Source organism: Strix aluco, chromosome 6 (genome assembly GCF_031877795.1).
Source record: "Strix aluco isolate bStrAlu1 chromosome 6, bStrAlu1.hap1, whole genome shotgun sequence".
NCBI classification, from domain to species: Eukaryota; Metazoa; Chordata; class Aves; order Strigiformes; family Strigidae; genus Strix; species Strix aluco.
This window is the reverse complement of record NC_133936.1, coordinates 28,637,849-28,660,903: the sequence shown is the minus strand read 5'-3', so window position 1 is coordinate 28,660,903 and position 23,055 is coordinate 28,637,849. Positions and strand designations below refer to the sequence as shown.

The 23,055-nt window shown below is 38.9% G+C and overlaps 1 protein-coding gene across 3 annotated transcripts in view; it reads left to right on the top strand.

Moving 5' to 3' along the window:
- Nucleotides 1-23,055, top strand: part of RAPH1 (Ras association (RalGDS/AF-6) and pleckstrin homology domains 1) — a 105,032-nt gene that overhangs the window by 71,831 nt on the left and 10,146 nt on the right. For 2 of the 3 annotated variants that reach the window (XM_074829336.1, XM_074829337.1), the window contains exons 5-13: nucleotides 347-424; nucleotides 1,771-1,930; nucleotides 5,707-5,828; nucleotides 11,126-11,191; nucleotides 12,633-12,776; nucleotides 13,981-14,091; nucleotides 17,717-17,815; nucleotides 18,418-18,538; nucleotides 20,202-20,344. In XM_074829336.1, coding sequence (XP_074685437.1) covers nucleotides 347-424; nucleotides 1,771-1,930; nucleotides 5,707-5,828; nucleotides 11,126-11,191; nucleotides 12,633-12,776; nucleotides 13,981-14,091; nucleotides 17,717-17,815; nucleotides 18,418-18,538; nucleotides 20,202-20,344 — 1,044 coding nt within the window. Of the gene's footprint in view, nucleotides 1-346; nucleotides 425-1,770; nucleotides 1,931-5,706; nucleotides 5,829-11,125; nucleotides 11,192-12,632; nucleotides 12,777-13,980; nucleotides 14,092-17,716; nucleotides 17,816-18,417; nucleotides 18,539-20,201; nucleotides 20,627-23,055 lie in introns of those variants that run through there. The other variant, XM_074829338.1, reaches the window with a different exon arrangement.

Genomic DNA, 23,055 nt, shown 5'->3' with positions numbered 1-23,055 from the left:
TCTGGCTGTAAATACATGATATGCTAAAATATTTGGTAGCAATGCACAAAGCTACTTACACTGTGAAGGAACAGAGAAATGCCAAATTTGTCTATACAAAACATATACCTCCAGTACGTTCTTTTGGAGATAATGGTAGTTGTACTTCTGAATGTTAGATATGTATAGTGTACACTTTTCCTCTTAAAAAATAATAGTCTTTGTCATTGCTAAGAAATAGTTGAGGATTTATAAGTGGGTAAATCAGCATTTCAGTTCATGTTTTAAAGCAAAGCGTGGTAGCCTCAAAATTAAACCCAGACTGAAGTTTGTGTTAACTGGAGTTCTGTGTGTTGTGTCCCCCTAGGAGGAGCAGGCTGCTAAACTCAAAGCTGAGAAGATTAGGGTTGCGTTAGAGAAGATTAAAGAGGCACAAGTAAAAAAGGTAAGTTTTACTTATACTGGTTTATTTATACAGGTTTATTTAGCATTCTTGTTTTAAGTTTGGAGTTTTTCAGTAGCTTAAAATGCCTTTTACATTTAGTGTTTATATATCAAAAGCTGATATATATATCTATATGTATATCTATCTCAAAACCTGGCTGTAAGATGAGAATTAACAAGCCAGCCAGTGTATTACAAGTAGTGCATTTTAACTTTTTCAGCTGAACAAGGTGTAAAACAGGAAGCATAATGATTGGCAAGAAGAATCTATTGTCTTAAGTTTTTTGATTGATTAAAAAAATGGCTGCATTTTTCTTTCTGGACAGCAACCACTTTAAAGTGCCTATAAAAAGCCATTGTGTTTTAAAAGCAGATTTCTTTCACATGAATGCTTCATACTCCCCAGAAGAAGAGATATAGTATAGGTATATTGTTTACATAATCAGCATTTTTAGAAAATATGGAGGAAGCGGGCAGAAAGCTTGAATTCCAAATGTGAAAAATTCTCATTCTATACAAGGTTGTGCAAAACTCTGTTCCACCTAGATATGTGAGACAAATTGTTACAAAGACACTTTATTAATCAGAACAGGACACGTCAGCAGTAGGATTTCTTTTTTCCTCCTTAACGTGCAACTAAAGCACATTGTCATTGTATTGGGAAGATCTTTATACTTAATGCTCTTATACTGAAGGAGAACAGTATCTTGTTAAGTGTCTGTGATACAAATATCTAACCATCATTTATGGCTTTTTATGGTTTGAGGGAGTGTTTTGACTGAACTTAATTATTTTAGAGGAGGGCTACCAAGAGGGCTGGAACACCTCTCCTATGAGGACAGGCTGAGAGAGTTGGGGTTGTTCAGCCTGGAGAAGAGAAGGCTCCAGGGAGACCTCATAGTGGCCTTCCAGTACCTGAAGGGTGCCTACAAGAAGGCTGTGGAGGGACTTTTTACAGGGGACTGTAATGACAGTATGAGGGGTAATGGGTGGAAGCTGAGAGAGGGGAGGTTTAGATTAAACATAAGGAAGAAGTTTTTTGCTGTGAGGGTGGTGAGGCACTGGAACAGGTTACCCAAGGAGGTTGTGGATGCTCCATCCCTGGAAGTGTTCAGAGCCAGGTTGGATGGAGCCTTGAGCAACCTGATCTAGTGGGAGCTGTCCCTGCCATAGCAGGGGGGTTGGAACTAGACGATCTTTGAGGTCCCTTCCAACCCGAACCATTCTGTGATTCTATGATTTTATGCTATTTTAAGAAGATCTCAGAAAAACAAACAAGATGTTAAACCCCATGTTATTTCAAATGTGGGAAATTAATCCTTGTTTTCCTGATTTTCTGCTTAATAGTTGGTGATCAGAGTCCATATGTCTGATGACAGCTCAAAAACAATGATGGTGGATGAGAGGCAGACAGTGAGACAAGTATTAGACAATCTGATGGACAAATCGCATTGTGGTTACAGTTTAGACTGGTCATTGGTGGAAACCATCTCTGAATTGCAGATGGGTAAGTAATAATTCTTTATGTATTTATTTAATATTTATTCTATATAAGAATTTATAATTCTCATCTATTGATGTAATACTTGTCTATACCTGTGTCCTCAGAACAATTTACACTTCATAATGTTCATCATCCTGTTCATTCATGTAGTAAGTGTTCATTCATGTAATAAAGCTCATGACTGATGTTTCAGAACGACCTGGAAATGTTTTCTTTTTTCATATTAAAAGTGTGTGATATAGGAACTTTACTAATGTCTAGTCACTGAGCCTCTTGGTTTTGATGTGTTCCTCACAGAAGAAAGAGGTAAGGGATAAAAAACTTACTGTGCATCTTCCTCTTTGTAAATAGTATTTTGTACTGATCTTAATAGCTCTTATTACAAAAAACTGTCTATGTTGTTTTTCTGTTAAATATTTCAATGCCATTGGCAATACGGCTTTAAGGGCAGTTAAAGCTCCTTTGCGTTGCATTGCACGTACCACAATGTAAGTTGTTCATTTAGTCAAAGGATATAGCATCTGCATGGAAAAGAAGGGGGAAAATGATAGAACAATATTATGAATCTCCATTATCAGAGAAGAATTACATCAGAGAGCTGTGAAGCACCTTACCTGTTGCCTAAAGAAGAGCCCAGAACTGAACCCAGATATCTTGATTTTAAAATTAAAATGCAAATTAATATTTCCTCTCTCTTTTGGTGAAAACTTTTCTATTTCAGGCAGTGTAGCATGTTAACTTTGCTTATTGTTAAGCAAAAAAGGCTGTTGTAGGGTGACAAGGTATCCTTTGAATCTTCTACCTTTCATATGAAAAATAACATCTTACTAGGCTGAAAACCTCAAATTTTTAGTAAATGAAATCTTAAAAGTTGCCCAGTTTTGAACCAGAAGGAATTTGCACAAGTTCTATGTAAATCCAGATTTGGTATATAAAAATCAAAGGTGTAATTCTGTAACATGCTACCAATGAGAATAGTATAAATAAATAACCTTATTAGTTCTGCAATAGTTTTATGTTTCTGTCACTGAAAAATATCTGAATTTGTATGTAGCAGGATCCTGAACTCAAGGTTCAACCAGGGGTCTTTCTCATCCTAGATTTGCTTTCATAAGACACTTCCATTCACTGTGCACCTGGAAAGAATAAAGGAAAAGAATACTGGGAAAAAATATTGTAATCTAATGTTAGAAACAAAGAACTAGGCTGCAGACAGAAAGATAAACTGATATTTATCCAAATTAACAGTATGACTGAATTAAGATTGTTTTGAAATGAAACCAGGGTTAACAGATCTCTCTTGTTGGGTGTTTTGCAAGCATATGCATGCCCTACTGTATGGCTTAGTGACATACTGGAAATGACAGAATTTGACTGCTGTATTGAAAGAGTTTCAAGCTAAAGAACAACATCTGTTATAATTACAGAATTTTAAATTTAGACTACAACATGATAAACCTAAGAGATGCAAGAGAGTAGAATTCAGTTTCCTCTTATTTTTCAGTTTGGCTTTCCTTGATCCTTGGTAGAGCAACTGTTAGGTAGTTTTTTGTAGATTTCACATATGTGGGTTTTTTAAAAGACAATCCAAAATTCAGCCTGTTTGATTCATATATTTTTATACTGGAACTTGAAAAACAGGTGAAAAAATGATTACAACAAATGTTTACAACAAAGCCCTCACCCTGTGTGCTAGTGGTTCATCTTTTGAAACATTTTTTCTGGCATTGCCTATGTAAGAGGAAGGAACTCCTTTATTATATTTTCCTCTAGCGAGACACAGAAGACCTATGTATCTTCATAGTGTGTTTTACCATGTTGTCTTGTCAGTTGATTGCTCATTAATTGTGCAGTTCAATAAAATGCAGTGAATACTTTAAGCTGACAAACTGCAAAGAAAGGCATGAGGCCTGTGGAGTTCCTGATTGTCTTTGCATTTTATGTGGTCTACTTCAAATGTGTGTGGTTAACTAGTTTTTGAGGAGTCTGATTTAGGTACCTGAAGTAGAAGGCCACCTGTTACTATCTAATGGTTTAACCAGGAGCTTTATATGTACTTTCAGAAGAACTTGGTGATAACTATTTCCAGAACGCAGAACGAAATGCTTTGCCCAGTTTTACCCTGCAAGTTTGTAACAGAAACAACTCTGGAAGGTTTCTTTTGGTTGGGACAAATGTTGTTTTCATTTTTTTTAGTTAAAGCAGAGTATGCCTATGAAGTATCTGCGAGTTACAATGTTTTAATTTTACAGAGTATGTTTAATAATAGGAACATTGTATTGTATGCAGTTTTACATGCTATAGGTACATACACAGTGAATAAGTTGTTTTGAGTTTGAGTTCAGTTATTGTTCTTCCTGTAGTAACAGTTAATATGTTTTGAAAGCTAATTGATATGTTTTGAAAGCTATGCGGTTTCACTAATGAGGCTGCAGTGAAATTTAAGCTTTTGTATCACAGTCCTCTGAAGTTTTTTTTGTTTGTTCTTCTGTTAAGTAACACCTTTTTTTTACTTTCTTGGAAGACAGTATTGCTGTGTTGCTGATAGAGCTTGATGGAAGTCGTGAGTTGTAACTCAAAAGCTTCTTAGATCTCACTGAGACCTCAGTAATGTCACGTTGTCATCTCAAAACTGAATTCATTCCCTACAGATGACACTTTGTTGCATTCACTGTGCTTAGTATTCTTAATTACCAAAGATGTTGAGATGTTATCTGTCATCTTGGTCTTCATTAGTGATAGCTCCTAGGTCTGGATGTGATCAGTCCCATATACCTTCTGTAAAAATGTGGTGTAATTGATTTTGTGGAGAAAAACATGTTCTGATTTCAGATGCAATTGAAAGGTCAAGCAGGTCCCAAAGGATTCTGAAAGAAACAGTTTGCTGAAATGCCACTGTGTGGCCTATGTGAAGAGGGAACAAATTGCAGAAAGCAGGATTCTACTTCACTGTCTTTGAAAGGAGGAGAAAGCTGATATAGTGGTTTCTCAAAGATGTATTCTTCCTTATTTATTTTAGAATAAGGGTTTTCACATATTTCTCTGCTGTTTCAGTAAATTTTCCTCTTTTTTCTTCTTCTCTTTTGCCTGTTTTCAGTATCTTGTACTAGCGATAACTATTTCAATAGTGAGTCAAAGCTCAGAGTTCTCAGAAGCCATCGTTGATACATCATTTATTCAGCAAGATAAATTATAAGAAACAGACACTGTCAGTTTTCAGACTACTTCTACTATACCCCCACTAACCATGGATATCCTGCATTTTGGAAGCATTTTTTTTCCCTTATGATCATTGTCTATTACTATTTTTGATACTTGACAAGTGAGATAGCAATTGGGGATGTAGAAATAAAAAAATTGTGCTGAAAAAGCTGCCTAATGAATTCCTCCAGGGATTGTGTGGACCAGAATACATATAAATGTGATAACCTTCTTATTTGTACTCTTAACATTTGAAATGTCATCATTTGAATCTGCTGTGTTCACATGGGGTGGTAGGCTTTGTCAGGTGAAAAAAAATAAAACACTTCATATATTGATGGAACTATAAGCCTGAAGAGACGTTAAGCGAGTGTTGAGTGAGTGTATGTGTAAAATTAAACCAGGCACGTCTGAAATTTGACTAAGTTATTTTAGTTTTAGTGTAAATTTATTCCACATTTTAGTTGAACTCTATTTTCTCTACGTATATGCCCTGTCTCCCAGGTATGTCTACAGAATAGTTTCTATCACAAAATGGGACAGATTCCAATGTATTTGCTCTTTTGTTACTGCTGCAGAAAGGATCTTTGAAGATCATGAAAATTTAGTTGAAAATCTTCTGAACTGGACAAGAGATAGTCAAAACAAACTAATGTTTGTGGAACGTATAGAGAAATATGCACTTTTCAAGAATCCCCAGGTAAGCCTGAGATTCATGTTGAATGCGTGTGTGCGTGCATGCATGCATGCCTGATTGCAGCTTCTTACTTTTTTTGGTAGCATTCATTTTCATACTTCTATTTTGATACTTGTGTATATATTAAAATGCTAGGCAACTTTACATTTCGGCACCATGTACATCCACATTGGGGTTGGCACAAAATCAAATCCCTAGCAGAAAACCATGAGCTGAAGCAATCTGTTTGCTAATGTGTTTGTGGGTAATTTTAATGGAGATGAAGGCAAGCGGTTTCATGGCATTTATACCAATACTTAGTGCTGTTCAAATATGTAAATATGCAAGAAAGGCGTTGACAGATAGTGCTAATAGTAATGCCTCTCCACTGTGCATTCTTATGTTGGTGACAAGAAGGGGAAGAGAAGATAGAAGAGAATAGCTACTCCATGGTCAAATGGCAAGTGAAGAGAAGAGAGCATGTGTCCCTCCCCGTGGAAGCTGGGACCTGCCTCTATTCACCTGTGTTCCGTGTTTGCTGAAACCAAAGGCTCCCTCTTCTCTCTCAAATGGCCTCAGAGGCCTTTCTTCTCTCAAATGGTAGCTACAGCTTTGATATCTGGCAGCAGTTCAGTACTATAGCGGAGTTGAGGAAAAGAAACAGAAAAGCAGAAGGTGGCTCTTTGAAGAATTTGAATCGAAGAGAACGGGATATAATATCACTTGGTCTCTCTCTTAACTCTTATCTAATGTATTCCCTTTTGGGATCATAGATTATATCTGTATGGGATCTGTGTGGTAATGTCTTGGATTTAAACTGAGTATCCGTTTTGCATCCTCATCCTTTGGACACCATCAATGTAGTTTGGTTTTTATTTTTTTTTTTAAAAGCAAGAATTGAAAACCAAGTCTTGTTTAAGTGCTTTGTGATGAAGCAGCAAAACTAAGTTCTCTTTAAAAGCATGTAGTTGATGCATTTACCGTCAGTACATATGGTAGGCACTGTCAACAAGGATGAGATACCAGCATTATCTCGCCTTGGTTTAAAATACTGGACAGGCTAAACTTTGTGAATATTGTTTTTTCCCAGTACAAGAGCTAGGGGTTAGAAGAGGAAGATTTTATTTGTCTCAGTCCTTTCCAAGCTGAAGAAGAGTACAAAACTTCTTATTAAATAAGATACAGTACCTATGCATAGTTAGGTTCCTTTTAAGAAGACAAGGAGTATTTAGTAATTCTTCATGAAAAATAAATATTTTTATTCAGCAAAACTGTCAGCCTAAGAAGTACATTGCTTCTGTGTATCCTTCTTAGAACACATAAATAATGGCAGTATGTAACACGTTTAAAGATCTCTGGCTTTTAAAATATTTTTATTGTGAGATTTTCACAGAATCACAGAATCATTCAGGTTGGAAAAGACCCTTGGGATCATCGAGTCCAACCATCAGCCCTACTCTACAAAGTTCTCCCCTACACCATATCCCTCAACATCTCATCCAAACGACCCTTAAACACATCCAGGGATGGTGACTCTACCACTTCCCTGGGCAGCCTATTCCACTGTCTGACCACTCGTTCTGTGAAAAATTTTTTCCTAATGTCCAGTCTGAACCTCCCCTGTGGCAGTTTAAAGCCATTCCCTCTTGTTCTATCACTAATTACCTGTGAGAAGAGACCAGCACCAACCTCTCTACAATGTCCTTTCAGGTAGTTGTAGAGAGTGATGAGGTCTCCCCTCAGCCTTCTCCTCCTCAAACTGAACAGTCCCAGCTCCTTCAATCACTCCTCATAGCATTTATTCTCCAGGACCTTCACCAGCTTTGTTGCCCTCCTCTGCACTCGCTCCAGCACCTCAATATCTCTCTCATATTGAGTGCCCAAAACTGGACACAATACTCAAGGTGTGGCCTCACCAGTGCAGAGTGCAGGGGGACTATCACCTCCCTACTTCTGCTGGTCACACTATTTCTAATACAAGCCAGGATGCCGTTGGCTTTCTTGGCCACCTGGGCACACTGCTGGCTCATGTTCAGCTGCTTGTCAATTAGAACCCCCAGATCCTTTTCTTCCAGACAACTCTCCAGCCACACCTCTCCAAGCCTGTAGCGATGCATGGGGTTGTTGTGGCCCAAGTGCAGGACCTGGCACTTGTCCTTGTTGAAGCTCATCCCGTTAACGTTGGCCCACCGATCCAATCTGTCCAAGTCTCTCTGTAGAGCCTCCCTATCTTCATGCAGATCGACACTCCCGCTTAACTTGGTGTCATCTGTGAACTTACTGATGATACACTCTATGTCCTTATCAAGATCATCAATAAAGATGTTAAACAGAAATGGTCCCAGCCTCGAGCCCCCAGGAACACCACTTGTGACCAGCCGCCAGCTGGATTTAACTCCATTGACCACCACTCTTTGGGACTGTTCATCCAGCCAGTGCTTGGTCCAGCAGACCGTACGCTCATCCAGGCCATGAGCAGCCAGTTTTCTATGAGAATTCTATGGGGAACTGTGTCAAGTGCTTTTCGAAATCCAGGTAGACAATATCGACAGCCTTTCCCTCGTCCAATAGTTGGGTCATCCTGTCATAGAAGGAGATCAGGTTTGTCAGGCAGGACCTGCCTTTCATAAACCCATGCTGACTAGGCCTGATCCCCTGGTTGTCCATTATATGACTTGTAATGGCATTCAAGATGATCGGCTCCATGACCTTCCCTGGTACCGAGGTCAGACTGACAGGTCTATAGTTTCCCAGATCCTTCTTTCTGCCTCTCCTGTAGATGGGTGTTACATTTGCTACCCTCCAGTCCAATGGGACCTCCCCAGTTAGCCATGACTTCAGGTAAATCATGGAAGGCAGCTCAGCGAGCACATCTGCCAACTCTTTCAGCGCCCTTGGGTGTAACCCATCCAGTCCCACAGACTTGTGTGCATCCAAGTGGTGTAGTAGGTCTCTGACCACTTCCTCTTTAATTGTGATGACCTCATTCTGCTTCCCCTCCCTATCTCCTAGCTCATGAGGCTGAGTGTCCAGGGAACAGCCAGTTCCACTGCTAAAGACTGAGGCAAAGTAGGCGTTGAGCACCTCAGCCTTTTCCTCATCCTTTGTTACCGTGTTTCCTTCTGCATCCAATAAAGAGGGAGATTTTCCCTAATCCTCCTTTTGTTGTTAATGAATTTATAGAAACATTTTTTACTATCTTTAACAACTGTAGCCAGGTTGAGCTCTAGCTGCGCTTTGGCTCTCCTAATGTTCTCCCTGCATAGCTTTACTATATCTTTATAGTCTTCATGAGAGACCTGCCCCCTCTTCCAAAGGTCATAGATTCTCCTTTTGTTCTTGAGATCCAGCCAAAGGTCCCTGTTTAGCCAGGCCAGTCTCCTTCCCTGCCTGCTTGTTTTTTGGCATGCGGGAACAGCCTGCTCCTGTGCCTTTAAGACTTCTCTCTTGAAGTATGTCCAGCCTTCCTGGGCTCCCATATCCTTCAGGGCAGCCTCCCAAGGGATTTTGTCAGTCAGTCTTTTGAACAGGTCAGAGTTAGCCCTCCGGAAGTCTAAGGTGGCAGTTTTACTGACCCTTCTGTTTGTTTCTCCAAGGATCGAAAACTCAATCATCTCATGATCACTGCACCCTAGACGGCCTCCAACCTTTACTTCCCCCACAAGCTCTTCCCTGTTCACAAGAAGCAGGTCCAGGAGGGCACCTTCCCTGGTCGGCTCACTCACCGGCTGTGTGAGGAAGTTATCCTCCACACATTCCAGGAACCTCCTGGATTGTCCCCTCTCTGCTGTGTTGTGATCCCAGCAGATACCTGGGAGGTTAAAGTCCCCCACAAGAACAACAGCAAGTGATGGTGAGATTTCTCCCAACTGTTTATAGAAAGCTTCCTCCACCTCACTGCTTTGGTTGGGGGGTCTATAGCAGACTACCACAGCAAGATCTGCTTTATTGGCCCTTAACCTAATCCAAACACTCTCAACCCTGTCATCACTGTACTTGATTTCTGAGCTGTCATAGCATTCTCTAACATGCAGGGGCACTCCACCGCCTCTCCTTCCCTGTCTGAAGAGCTTGTAGCCATCGATTGCGCCACTCCAATCGTGTGAGGCATCCCACCACGTTTCTGTGATAGCTACTATGTCATAGTTCTCGTGCTGCATCATGGCTTCAAGCTCCTCCTATTTGTTGCTCATACTGCATGCATTGGTATAGATGCACTTGAGATGAGCTAATGAATCCAACACCTTTTTGTGAGTGTGGGCCCCATTTCCTACCAGACCCTTCTCAGGTGCTTCCATGATTTCTAAACATCTATACCTTCTCTCAAATGAAATGGCAGAGGGAGAGCCCTCACCAGTCCACCGTCCTTCAAACCTTGGCATGCTTCCCTTGAGCTTATTCCTAGCAGGCCCAATTATCTCCGCCTCCCCCCTCATATCTAGTTTAAAGCCCTGTCTCTAAGCCCTACTAACTCCTGCCCCAGAATCCTTTTCCCCCTCTGGGACACCTGCATCTCACCTGTCCCATTTGTTGACAGCAGACCAGGTGCTTATAAACTTCGCCATGATCAAAGAACCCAAAATTCCGATGGTGGCACCAGTCTCTGAGCCACGTGCTAATCAGATGTGTTTTCCACCCTCTTTCAGTGTTTTTCCCTTCCACTTTGAGGGATTGATGAAAACACCAGCTGAGCTCCAGAGCCTTCAGCTAGCCACCCCAGTGCCTCGAAGTCCTTTTTGAGTGACTTTAGACTTCTCTCTACCACCTCATCATTACCTGCCTGGGTAACCAACAAAGGGAGTAATCAGAGGGCTGCACCAGAGCAGTGACCTTCCTTTTAATAGCTCTAACCCGAGCCCCAGGGAGGCAGCAGCAGACCTCCCTATGGTATGGGTCTGGTCGACATATGGGCCCTTCCGTACCCCTCAGAACAGAGTCACTCAATGCAATTGCCCTCCTTTCCTTCTTAATTGAAGAAGTCACAAGTCGTGGGGCTGAGGGAGTTCATAGTTCATGGTGTTTTTATTTCTGGATGCATTGTACCAGGCAGCTTGTTTTGTGGAAAGCTAGGACAAAGTTTTTATGAGGCTGTTACTTAAGAGTATGGACTGCTATTTCTGAAAAAGGTGGTTATAATTTAGTTCCATGTATTATTTAACATTCTGACCGATAGTTTCAATTGGACTACAAAGTTTTGTTCAATTAATGTATTGTTCTTAGTAGCTAGTTTTTTTGTTACTGCTACGGAAAGGTAAATGAGAAATGTTATTTGGCTTGATTTCAGAATGTCTATACGAGTATTAAGCTTACTCTTGTTACAGAACTATCTTCTGGGGAAGAAAGAAACCTCTGAGATGGCAGACAGAAATAAAGAGGTGCTGCTAGAGGTAAGACTGCCAAAACAAAAAGGGCACAGTGGTAATTTCAGAGCTTGAAGCTAAACTCTGAAAGGTTGTGGTGATTGAAATTGACAGAGGGAGCCGAATGTAATTCTGGAACACCTGTGAATGGAATGTGTTACATTTGAGATAAATGGCTATTTTAATGTTACCCTGTTTCAGATACAATCAGTTCATAAAAATGTGTCTTTATTTTGTTTAATAACTAAAATACCATACACAATGATAATCGAAGTGAGGTTACCTGTAACTATGGCTAAAAACAGTGGAAATGTGCAGAACTGTCACCCTTTTTTTTGACCTGTGGTAGTAGAAATTTTTTTTTACTAGTACATTCCAAATTGTTATTCTCTACAAAAATCTATAGCAATGGTTCAGTGACTGGTCTATGTTAATATTTTTAATTTAGCAAGCAAAGTAGTTTAAAAATGTTTCAATTACATTTTAAAATAAACAACCAAATATTAAATTTTAAAAATGAATGACAGAAAAGGAAGTCAATTAATATCAAACACATTAAATAGTTTACAGAACTAAGGACAACCAAAAAAATGTGTGGAGCGAATAAAGCAAACAGTAAACATAGCCTCCATAAGCTGAAAACTGAATGGTTTTGTGATATTTTGTAGAGACATACCTATGCTGAAGTGTCATAGCTTCCACTTAATTTCCAGAACAATGGTCATGGTTTCAGTAGTTACGCAAAAGTAAATATTTTGGGTATTTAATTTTGGATTATTCTTAATACGCTTTAACTTATAAGTAACATATGCATGCTCTTAGGATATTATTAATATGGGTTTTAATAAGTGGCCATGTGGATACTGTGGATCAAAAAGGTGCTTGAAGCCATGACATGCAGAGCGTTGTAATTCTATCTAATTCTTTCTGTCTTCTAGGATTACTCTTAAATCTCTGTGCTGCATATTAATTTGGAGTGTTTTTAAAGTGTTTGTTTTCCTCTGTTTAGCTCTTTATAAGTAGAATTTGTAGTGTTGGCAGTTAGTAGCAACAAAGTACTTATGGAATGCATTACAGCTGTATCTGATGGATATGTAATTAGGTTTTGTGTATACTTAGATATATGAGGCTATATCTATAAGGTGACCTCGTGACTTTAGAGCCAGTAAAGCTGTTGGGGGATCTATTACTGATAAGCAGTGGTTAGCAAATCTTTACAATAGCTGCTGATATTTTTGTTGTCATTCTTGTGCTGAGAATATGCGAAGATCCCCTGTTGTGTTTGTCTGAATTACATTATAGCTTCTACAATTAATCTCTAATTCATATAACTGCATGAAAAAAAGAGCTGTCTATGTGTGCATTCCTTAGATAAAGAATTTCAGAATTTCAGTCATTAAAAACAAACCACTGCATGCTGTATGTTCTGTGTGTTTCTCTCTTCCCAAACCACTGTGTTTATTGGCAGGAATGTTTCTGTGGAAGTTCTGTAACTGTGCCAGAGATTGAGGGAGTTTTGTGGCTGAAAGAGGATGGTAAGAAGTCTTGGAAGAAACGTTACTTTCTTCTTCGAGCTTCTGGAATCTACTATGTCCCTAAAGGGAAGGCAAAGGTATGATACTTTAAAGCAATTTCCCTGATTTTATTGCTGGTAAATTGTGCACACAAGAATCAGCCTTAAATTTCGTCTTAGCTGTGCCTTGCCTAGTGCCACATCCCTTAATTAAAAGTGCAGGTTTATCATGGAACTGTTGTATAAATTACTGTGGTAGCACTTGATGTGAAGGATGTAACCCCAAATATAAAAATACAAGCTACAAGGGTCTCCTCTTTGAGTGATCTTGGGGTTAGGTGTTCAGAAACACTTGAGGAAAACTGGTGGAGTTAAGAGGCTGTCTTTTCTCAAACAGAATTCAGATGAAGGACCAAATTGCACTGCAAATGCCAATCACAAAATATGAGACCAACTCCACAATCAGTCTGCATAATTTCATTTGTTTTAGTTCATATAAATGGGATTCTTTTTGGATCAATTTCTGCTGTGTTTTTGAAACTGGTGTATATATACTACTATTTCTTCAGTGTCACTTACTGCTGTTCTGTGTGTATCAATAATGAAAAGTAAGTAGAAAGCTGCTACAAATGCATTATAGCTTTAAGGCTGAACTACTGAGTTCAAGTTGTCCCTGAATCCATCAGTCTTGACAGCATCAACTGATCCCCAGTACAGGAAGTCCACTTCCCACACAGCCAGCAATGAAGAGGAAATCTGTCAGCACACCAGCTCCCTTTAGAGCTGAATACATCTCAGATGTTCTTTCCACAGCCTTTTGCTTCGTTAAAACAAGCTGTATGCAAGATAGCCTGTTGAAATTCTGTGCCCTACAATCACTGCTAAACATCATTGGAATTTTACTCACAGTCACACTGGAATTTGGACACCTTGATTATTACCAAGATGAAATGTAACCAGCAGCTGTTAAAAAGTTCCTGGTCAACCAATCCTCTTTACTTTCTCCTGATACCAACTTTGAATAAACATTAATAGTTTGGTGTAAAATACAGACAGAACACAAAATGCAGACAAAACACAAAAAAACCAGACTGAATTTGGAAAAGGATATCCTAGTTAAAAATTAACATCTGATGCAAGAGTTTATGCATGGCTGTCTCTTCTTGTATTGGTTATTTTTGTATCAGATTGAAACTAATATTTGACCTTAACTAGACTTTATATTAGTGTTGGCACTAGACTGTCTTTGTCAGTGCAAGTGGTTTTCTTATATTTTGTAAATCATTATTTTTATATTTAACAGGTCTCGCGGGATCTTGTGTGCTTTCTACAGCTTGATCATGTCAGTGTTTACTATGGACAGGACTATCGGAACAAATACAAAGCACCCACAGACTATTGTTTAGTGCTAAAGGTAACTTGTTCGTTGTTTTGAAAATTCTCATACTGAAAAAAGCAATTAAAGAGCTTGAAACATTTCCACGCTAATCTTAGTCCCTGATAATAACTACACTTCCTAATTGTGAACAATAGCTGATTCTTGGGAGAGATTATAATTTAGAATGCACTTTAGTAATATACCAATTGGAAAACTATACCTGTCAGTTTTCAGGGTGAATCTCTAAATTATCTTCATTCTGCATGAGAAATCTAAATTGCCATAAGTTACAGTGACATTGAGAAAGCTATATTTTACTGCATTTTCTGTGGAGTTGTAATGAGCCTCCTTGACAGAAATACAGTTAAAAAAAAAAAAAAAGAGAAAATGCCATGCAGGGACTAGTGCAGAGGGAAGAAATGGCTATGAATCACTTCCTTACCCATCAAGCTGAAAGATTTCCTTCACCTGCCAGACGATCTGTGTGGATTATATGGTTGGGGAGGAAAAAAAAGTCACAGAACAGCAGAAGAATGGCTTTACTGGATTCATCTAGCACTCTAGGTTTGTCTGACAGTGACCTTTCTTTATAAGCTTCTTAGGGAAAAATTAGAAGTATAGTACAGTCTTGCAGAGATACTTTCACAGAATACTTTTTTCAGCCTTTAGAAATTTAGGGACCAGTGAGTGGATCTTGTCTGTTTAATAGCCCTGGGTGCATTCTTACTCTTTGAGTATGCCCTGTCTCTTTTGGGATTCCCAGAAAATTTTAGAATGCTTCAGTAGTTGAGTACACCTTGTATGCTCTTCTGCTTGTTCTGAACCATCAGTTGCTTTACATTTCATTTTCCTCTAGTTCTTGTATAGGAAGTAAACAGTTAGTGAACAATTGCTGCCTGTTCTCCATGCTCCTCATGACTTTGTAAATGTTTTCCTATTGCCCTGAATTGTCTTACTTCCGGACTGATGAGTCCCAGTCTATTTAATTGTTCCTCATAATCTAAAACATAACACTAAACTATTTTTTTTCCATTTGGCAACTCTACCTTACAACAATTCAGGATCACTGAGATAATACCCCTTGAAATGCTAACTTCAGGGAGTTGCTGTCTTCTCAGAGTGTAGGTCTAGAGTTGTGCAAAAATTGGTATTAGAGAGTCAAGTCTATCTATATTACCCAACCTGAGGGAAAGGGGATGCTGTAAAGGAAGAAACTTCTGAATGTAAAGGACAGGTAGAAAGAAAAAGGTTATGAAAGCAGTGACCTGATTTTAAACTGTGAGATTAATAAGTTGAGTACTTCAAGTTATTTTAAATTGCATCAACTCATCTCCCAGTCTCTCTTGACTCCCACACAGTGTTCAAAATGGTGTCAGTTCCTGCAAGATAGCTAGCTACAAAGCTATTTTAAACCAGGTTTTCACAGTATGTTCACAGCAAGTAAAGTGTCTTCATGGATTTGAAAATGCTGCAAGTAACAAGAAATGGTTATAGTTGCACTTACAGTTTTCTTTTGACCTCTTACTTTCCCTGATCTGTAGCTCATGTGGTGTTGCGTGCGTCAGTACATTAGAATGTTTTATGTGCCTGGAGTGTGTGGCTGCCTCTCCGCTATGTGAAAGAAGGGTTTCATCTTCCAATAGATAGGGCAACATGCATTTGGGCTCACTGAGAGGTAGACACTGAATATCAAATATGGGACACCATATTAAGGGAGAAGGAATACCACTGAAACTGGAAATATTTTTCATGTTCTTAGAAGTCATTGTTGCAGTTAATGGAATGCATTTAAAAGCAGAAATGTCAGTGTTTGTGGATATTTATAAATTCCTTGAAATAAATTGCTTTCTTCTGCTTACATGTCACTTTCTATCCACGTATTTGGTTAGGTTAATAGCGTATTATTTTTTCAGACTGAGTATACAAGGCCAAGTCTTATTTAAGGAGATTTTTTTGAAAAGTATTGCTATTCTGAGCATAAATGAAGACATGAAAATGTTAAATTTTAGTGTGTCTAAATTGTCCCTTTATTTAAGTAAATTAATGGGGTAGAGTTAGTCAGGTAACTTGGACAAAGTGAAGCTATGTTTTTAGTGTGGAACTGATGAATCACCAAATTACTATATTAAGCAGGATTGAGTTCTGCCTTCCTCAATTTTTAAAATGTTACATTGATGTTTTATATTAGTACCAAGTATGGAAGCCATAGAGTTGGGGTTTTTTGGTAGAAATTCAGTTTTGTGCCACAAAGATTCACTAAGCTGGGAAATATCTCCAAAACACAAACATGTTTTTGGAGAGGTGAATGGCAAATACAAACTGAAAGGCCAATTCTCATTGAAGTCCAGAATGCATTTGTCTTTACATGTTTGCTTCTTTTGTTTATCTTGAACCTTACTGTGCAAGATGAGTACTGTGCTATTTTTAAATATAACATTTGTATGTTAGTATATAATATTAGCTCCTTGGTCCTAAATGTTAGATTTGTGAGTGGTTCTTTTATTTCTACATAGCCAAATTTTTGAACGAGTCCAGGAAAAAGATGGCTTGTTAGTGAAGTAATTGTTTGTGCTTCTATAGACTTTGTTATACAACATGTACGTGAAAGAGGCTGGTAGTGAAAAATGAAAACAATTATTTAATATAATGAAGTTAGTTATATGTATTCTGTTTATGGAGATAAACGTGTTCATGTTCATTTTGAAATAATTATGTTTGGAAGACCACAGTAGAAAATATTCTGAAGAGATTAAAAGTTCTTTGATAGATGTTTCAGACAGTCTTCAGTAAAACTTAAATACCTGTGATCATCTAGCAAAACTCTGTGTCACTAAACTGTAAGCTAACAGAGGAAATGATAAGAACTTGAATATTTAGACTTGCCCTGACAGCTGTGAGACATGTAACTTCTACAACATGGACAGAAAAGAAATGAATAACCAATCCAGAATGATTTCCAGTGTCTGATATTTGAAACTGCAGCACTGATAAATACAGCACCTTTTCTTTTTTATACATGCATATGGGAGCAGCAAGTATTTTCAATGATAGCCCCGTATCAGTAGGGTGGGGACCTTGAAGGCTTTACAAGCTGAAAATGGGATTGTGCTCAGCAGCATGTCATTTGTGGAGCGTCTCACTCAAGCTGTACAAAAGCAGAGAAGACCAGTGTGTTTGTTTTCCTTCAGGTTTTTTTGGTGTGAGAGAAAGGTGAAATATCAGCTGTCTCCTTCAGGTGGTGAGTTAGTCCATAGAACAGCGAAAAGAGAGTTCTTTATGCTTTGGCAGTCTCTTGTTTGTGTTTAGGAAAGGTTTTTACAAGCTGACACTGTTCTGACTATTTGGCTTGAGACTGTAAAGATTTCTAAAGAGCCTTACAGGTACACAAGACCGTTGGTAGGTAGAAGGTTCAACACTAACATACTGAAAGATTCACCCTTTCTTAGCGTTTCAAACCTGAACACACTGCCAATCTGTGTGTGAAACAATCCCCGCTGCCGCCAACCTGAAATACTCTTAAACGTTTTTAAGTGGGCTCAAATACAGACTACTGTTGAAGAGCTTCTGGCATTGTTTGTCTGGATAGACCTCAACAGATAAATGGCTTTCTTTGCATTCCTAGCTATTAAAATATTGATGAGGATTAATAATTTTTCTGCAGCATCCTCAGATCCAGAAGAAATCACAGTATATCAAGTATCTTTGCTGTGATGACGTAAGAACTCTACACCAATGGATCAATGGCATCCGCATTGCTAAGGTAACCTCCTCTAGGCAGTCTTGCACTGTTGTCATGACCTTTTGTCTTTATCTGTTTGAAACCATTTACAGTTACTTAGCAAAATACATGCTAAATCTAACTTCCCTCTAACTACTCCAAACGTGAACTGTACAATCTTCTTACATATTTTATTCCCTATCAAAATTGTTAGGCTTGGTTGTTATGATAATTCAGTAATTGGGCCCTTTCTTCTTGTTTCTGCTGCACCTCTTTCACATGATGAAGTTCTAACTGACATCATGGCTAGATTTTACCCAGCTCCCTTACAGATTTTACAAAGAAGGCTTATGGGAAAAGAGAATGAGAAAACAATTGTTTTCTAAGATCCCCAGGTTGGCTTAGTTTATTCATTGGCCCATTTCTTGCTTGATGCTATCTTTTCTAGCATAAATAAATTGGGCTTTTTTTCAGCAATTCACTAATAAACCATTAATGTTGCCTGAGCTCCTTAATGAAGAGTCTGTTTTTTCTTTTTGGGCGGAAAAAGGTGGAATAGAGAAGCCAGAGGTGTGGAGCTCAACAGTCTGAAAAGGGTACACAGCCTATATACAGTTGTTAAATTTGTTTGTCATTTTGCTTAGTATGGGAAGCAACTATACATGAACTATCAGGAAGCATTGAAGCGAACAGAGTCAGCATATGACTGGACTTCCTTGTCTAGCTCCAGTATCAAGTCGGGCTCCAGCTCATCTAGTTTGCCAGGTAATAATGTGATGTGTCTCATAATAGAAAGATTTAATTACCTTTTTTATCATCCGCTATCTGGAGACCTCAGGAGAGACTATTGCAGGAAATGGACTGTTCTCCAAAGTCTTTTATGCTATGTTTAGTCAAAAACATAGACTTTGTTTAACACACACATATATAAAAAAAAGTATAAACATAGAGGAAAAATTATAAAAATATAATTATTATATTACTTGGAGTGGTATATGTATTTGGAACATATAGTACTTTTTTATTCACCTCCAAAAAAGAATGTTTTTCTGATACTGAGAAGAGGAAACTTCTTTTCAGTTTCCTGATGCCTCTATGTTCATCTATTTGAAAAAAGAAATCAAATGTATGTTTTAATGATGCATAGAATGTGTGTGTAGCTCTTAAACTGCTTTTATTGACTGAAATATTTGAAATTGGAAAATGAGAAATAGTCCTGCCCAAAGGCAAAGATCCAAACAATCTCTTCAGAGACAAACTTTGAAAATACCGTTTCTGTTCTTGTGTCAAACTGTGTGTGCCTTCAGTAATATGCTCCTGTTTACCTCTCAGCAGGACTGGGACTGGGTTTTTTGTAGTACATAACAGTTTAAAAATTGATGAATGGTTTATATAGTCTCATTTCACTGTTCAGAACTGACAGACAGGTTGCCAGGTTATTCTGAACCCTCAAGGGCAAGTTTCATTATTGAAAACAGGCTTGTGTGCAAGTGTTTTGTCCTTCACAGATACAGGTCAGGAAGGTAATGCTACTGAATTGGAAAGGTTCAGAAAGTAGCCTGTGAGAATGAGCTAAGCAAATTCAGCCTAACTGAGAAGGCATCATGTTTTTTCAACTGTGTGGCACAGCTTGCCAGGTGTAGTGGTAAATTCTCAGTTACTGACAATTTCTCCATCGAAGCTGGGTGTTTTTCTGATAAAGTTTCTCCTCTTGTGGGGAGCTGAGCCACAGCCCACCAGCTGTGTATGTTCTGCCAGAGCTGCAGTCCAGCCTGTGCCTAGATGCTCTTTTTCCCCAGGACAGCTCGGGACTACACAGGAAGCAGGTGCCAGGCTGGATAAATTGGTCTGGCAGTGACTGCTGCTGTCTTTTGAAGTTACCCTGTGGACCCAGAGGAATCATCTGTGTTTGCTAGTTGCAGGATGCACATCATTTCTTCTCCTCCCTTGGGGAATGGAGCAGTCAGAAGCAGACTACTACCTTGGCTAGCATAGTTTGCCTGTCCTCAGCCTGTGTCCAGTGTCTGTTTCCAAGCTTGTGCTGGGAAGGAGTACTGGAGAGAGCAGGGCTGCATGTATTGCATGGAATGGGGCTTTTCCCAAAGTGCAGGAGCTGTTGGGTGTTTCAGAACCTATACAACTGCAGTGTTTTCACTTTGCAGCATATCTGACACGCTGTTATCTTTGGGGAGCTTCAAATTTGGTTAATATCAGGGATCTGTTGCACTGTTTTGTTTTTCAGACAGCAATGGCCTGGATGGGAGCTAGAGCTTATGCAGTAGTTAGTGGGAGCAATGTCCTTTGGTGGGATAATATGTTTAGCAAGTGTGACCAATAAATGTCACGCAGATTTGCATTATAAGCACACCAACTTTACTCTTACATTCAGAAACATACGCTAACTGTTTCTTAACTTTCTTCTAAACAGAATCTCAATCAAATCATTCTAATCAGTCTGACAGTGGAGTTTCTGACACCCAGCCAGCTGGACATGTCCGTTCCCAAAGTATTGTGAGCTCCATGTTCTCCGAGGCCTGGAAACGGGGCACTCAACTGGAGGAATCCAGCAAGGTAACAAGAAGACTTTAGTTTGAGAACCAACACCCAACAAAATGTACGAGACAGAGTGATACCTCTTCCACCTCTGTCTTGAGTGGGATTTCTTCTCTTTTTTTACTCTTATGTTACTGACATACACTGCCATATAATTGGTTTTTCAGGGAATTCATCCCTGGAACCTTCTGTTCTTGCTTTTACTTTTGTGCACAGGAGCCCTCTGTTCTCTGAAGGCATAATACAGCCCTTCACATAAAATCCTATTAACTAATGTTGAATAAAGACAAAATAAAAAGATCAGCTGTTAACAAGTTGAATGAAATTCTTTCACTAAGATCTTTCTCCAGTTAACTAGCCACATCTTTCCATTGTAAAGATGTGAATAACTGAGTCTTGAAGGCAGGTATATCTATTTAAGAAGTACTCCAGCAGTTTTTACTCTAATGTTTTCTATTCTATTGGATGGAAATGGAAACGGTAACCACATATATGGTCAAAGCAAAAGTACTAAAATTGACAGCAGTTGTGGATTGAGGCAGATCTGATATCTCCTGTTGCTGATAGAGACTTACAGAAGATTTTAACCCATCGAAGCCTGGAGCTCAGGTCTGTTGTGGTTTGGTTAGTTTTCTGTCCTTTCTGTGGTAGTTGACTGGGCGTACTTCTTGGGGAATACTTCCAAACACAGCAGAATTGCCACTTAAGCTGGTTTGTTGTCAGGCTCAAAGGAATTTTCAGGTTCCTGAACAGCCATGACGTCAGTATTAACTGCAGCAGTTGTGTGAAAGTACATTGGCAGGATGCTATGAGAAGCTGTCTTCACTCCTGTCAATTTTGAATCTCTCCTAGAACCCAGGTTCAATCTAGAGAAAGCAAGCTTTTTAAAACTAAAACCACGGGTCACTACACATGACATAGGTGCATCAGATAACTGAAAATAAGACACAGCATCACATTTTCAAATAAGAAAGCACATGTGGCACAATGTGAAAACTGACATGGCTGCATTCTTTGGGATTCATAACTTTTCTGCAGTGCCTGCTGGCTTGGAAGTTATCTGATTCTTATAGTGATGTAGTACTCAGCCCAAGAACATAGCTTGCTAAATTGTGATCCAGATTTTTTTACTGCATGAGTGCAACAGCTGGTGCATGTTCATCAGCAGATGGCTTGTGTATGTGTACAGGGTGCATAATTTCTGCAGAAGCAGAGTAGATGCAAAAGGGCACTCGAGTGTATCTGACAGGTGAAAGAGTACTGCTGTGAGAACTGTAATGTTGTTTCCTAAAGTTTTGGTTTCAATGTGAAAATCTTGCTACTGCACTCTCTCTGAGATTTTAGAGAAGAGTTTGAAGTTTACCACAGTTGGGTCAGGGATGTTGTAAGTCAATAGTACTGCTAGCAATTGCTCATTTAAATAAATCCCAATAATTGGTCTGTTATCTGATTAAATCCATTTTAAAAATATAATATTCAGACTGCTCCCTGTTGAGGGCCATCCATGTTTCAAGATTTCATCAATTTGAATTTGTTTCTATGCAGAAATTGAAGAAAAGGTACATTTCTTCATGTGTAACACAGGTGAATGGATTGCCCTGAAACTTCCAAAGAATCCAAATTAAATGAACTGTGTAAAATTATGATTTGAAGCCACATTAAAAAATTCAGAGTAGATTGATGACAAATTTACCTTCAGTGAAACTACAGTACATGCTTTTTTTATCCTGTACAGATCTAGACTAAGGAACTTTAATAAGTCAGACTGGGAGTGGAAAATGTTAAATTGTGTGGCAAGAAAGGAAACAACAGTGTTGAAAAAATTGTAACTTACATGAAAAGGTAGTTGCAGTGATGCTGAGACATGCTGGTTTAGGCAGATTAGTCTCCAAACAGTTAGTTCAGAGGAGGTAGTTATTCCACAGTACTTTAGTGACGAAGCTGGCTTAAGAAGTTCATATGGGCAGGTTGCTGCAAGTGGCAGAATTAATGGAGACTTGTTCAGCATGTACCTTCCTCTTCTGCAACAGCTCTCCCCCCCTTGTCACCCTTGTCTCATCTGCCTCAGCAAGCAGGGCAGAACAGAGCATGCTTTGGCTCAGCAGGGAGATGACATTGAGGCTCGCCAGCCAGCCAGGATGTTGTACTGGTTGGCCAGTGGCTAACTGCTCAACAAGTTAAAAATGGGTGAGTTCTGCCTGCTTTTTCCCTCATTTACCAGGTTCCAGTAACTTCATAATTTCTTGAAGTTGAAAATATATTGGGATTTCTAGTGGTCTGTCATATTTGACTGAAATTTGCCAACTAATCCAAAAGCAACTGGCATAGGAAAAGAGATGGCAAACAGTTCAATTGCAAAAGCTTCTTTCCTTAGGAAAAACAACTAACCAAAAAAGCACAGTTGTTATTTAAAACAAATAGGTACTATTCTTTTTATAGCATTTCTGAGAGTTCCAGATAGTCATGAAGATGCATGCTACAAATATGAATTGATAGTATGCAATAAATAATTTTTCAGGATATACAGAAAGACCTCATATAGGGATGAACAAGGACAATGATCTGTCTCAAGGTTCTTCTGTAAACAAAGTATCACTGAATGTGTTTCTGGTTATGGAAATTTGATTCTGTGGAGATGGGAGGGGCTCCCCCTACTGAGATGCACAGTATTCTTTTCCCTGTCCTGAGTGTTAAATTTGCTCACTGTGAAAGCTGCTGTCTTCAATGGA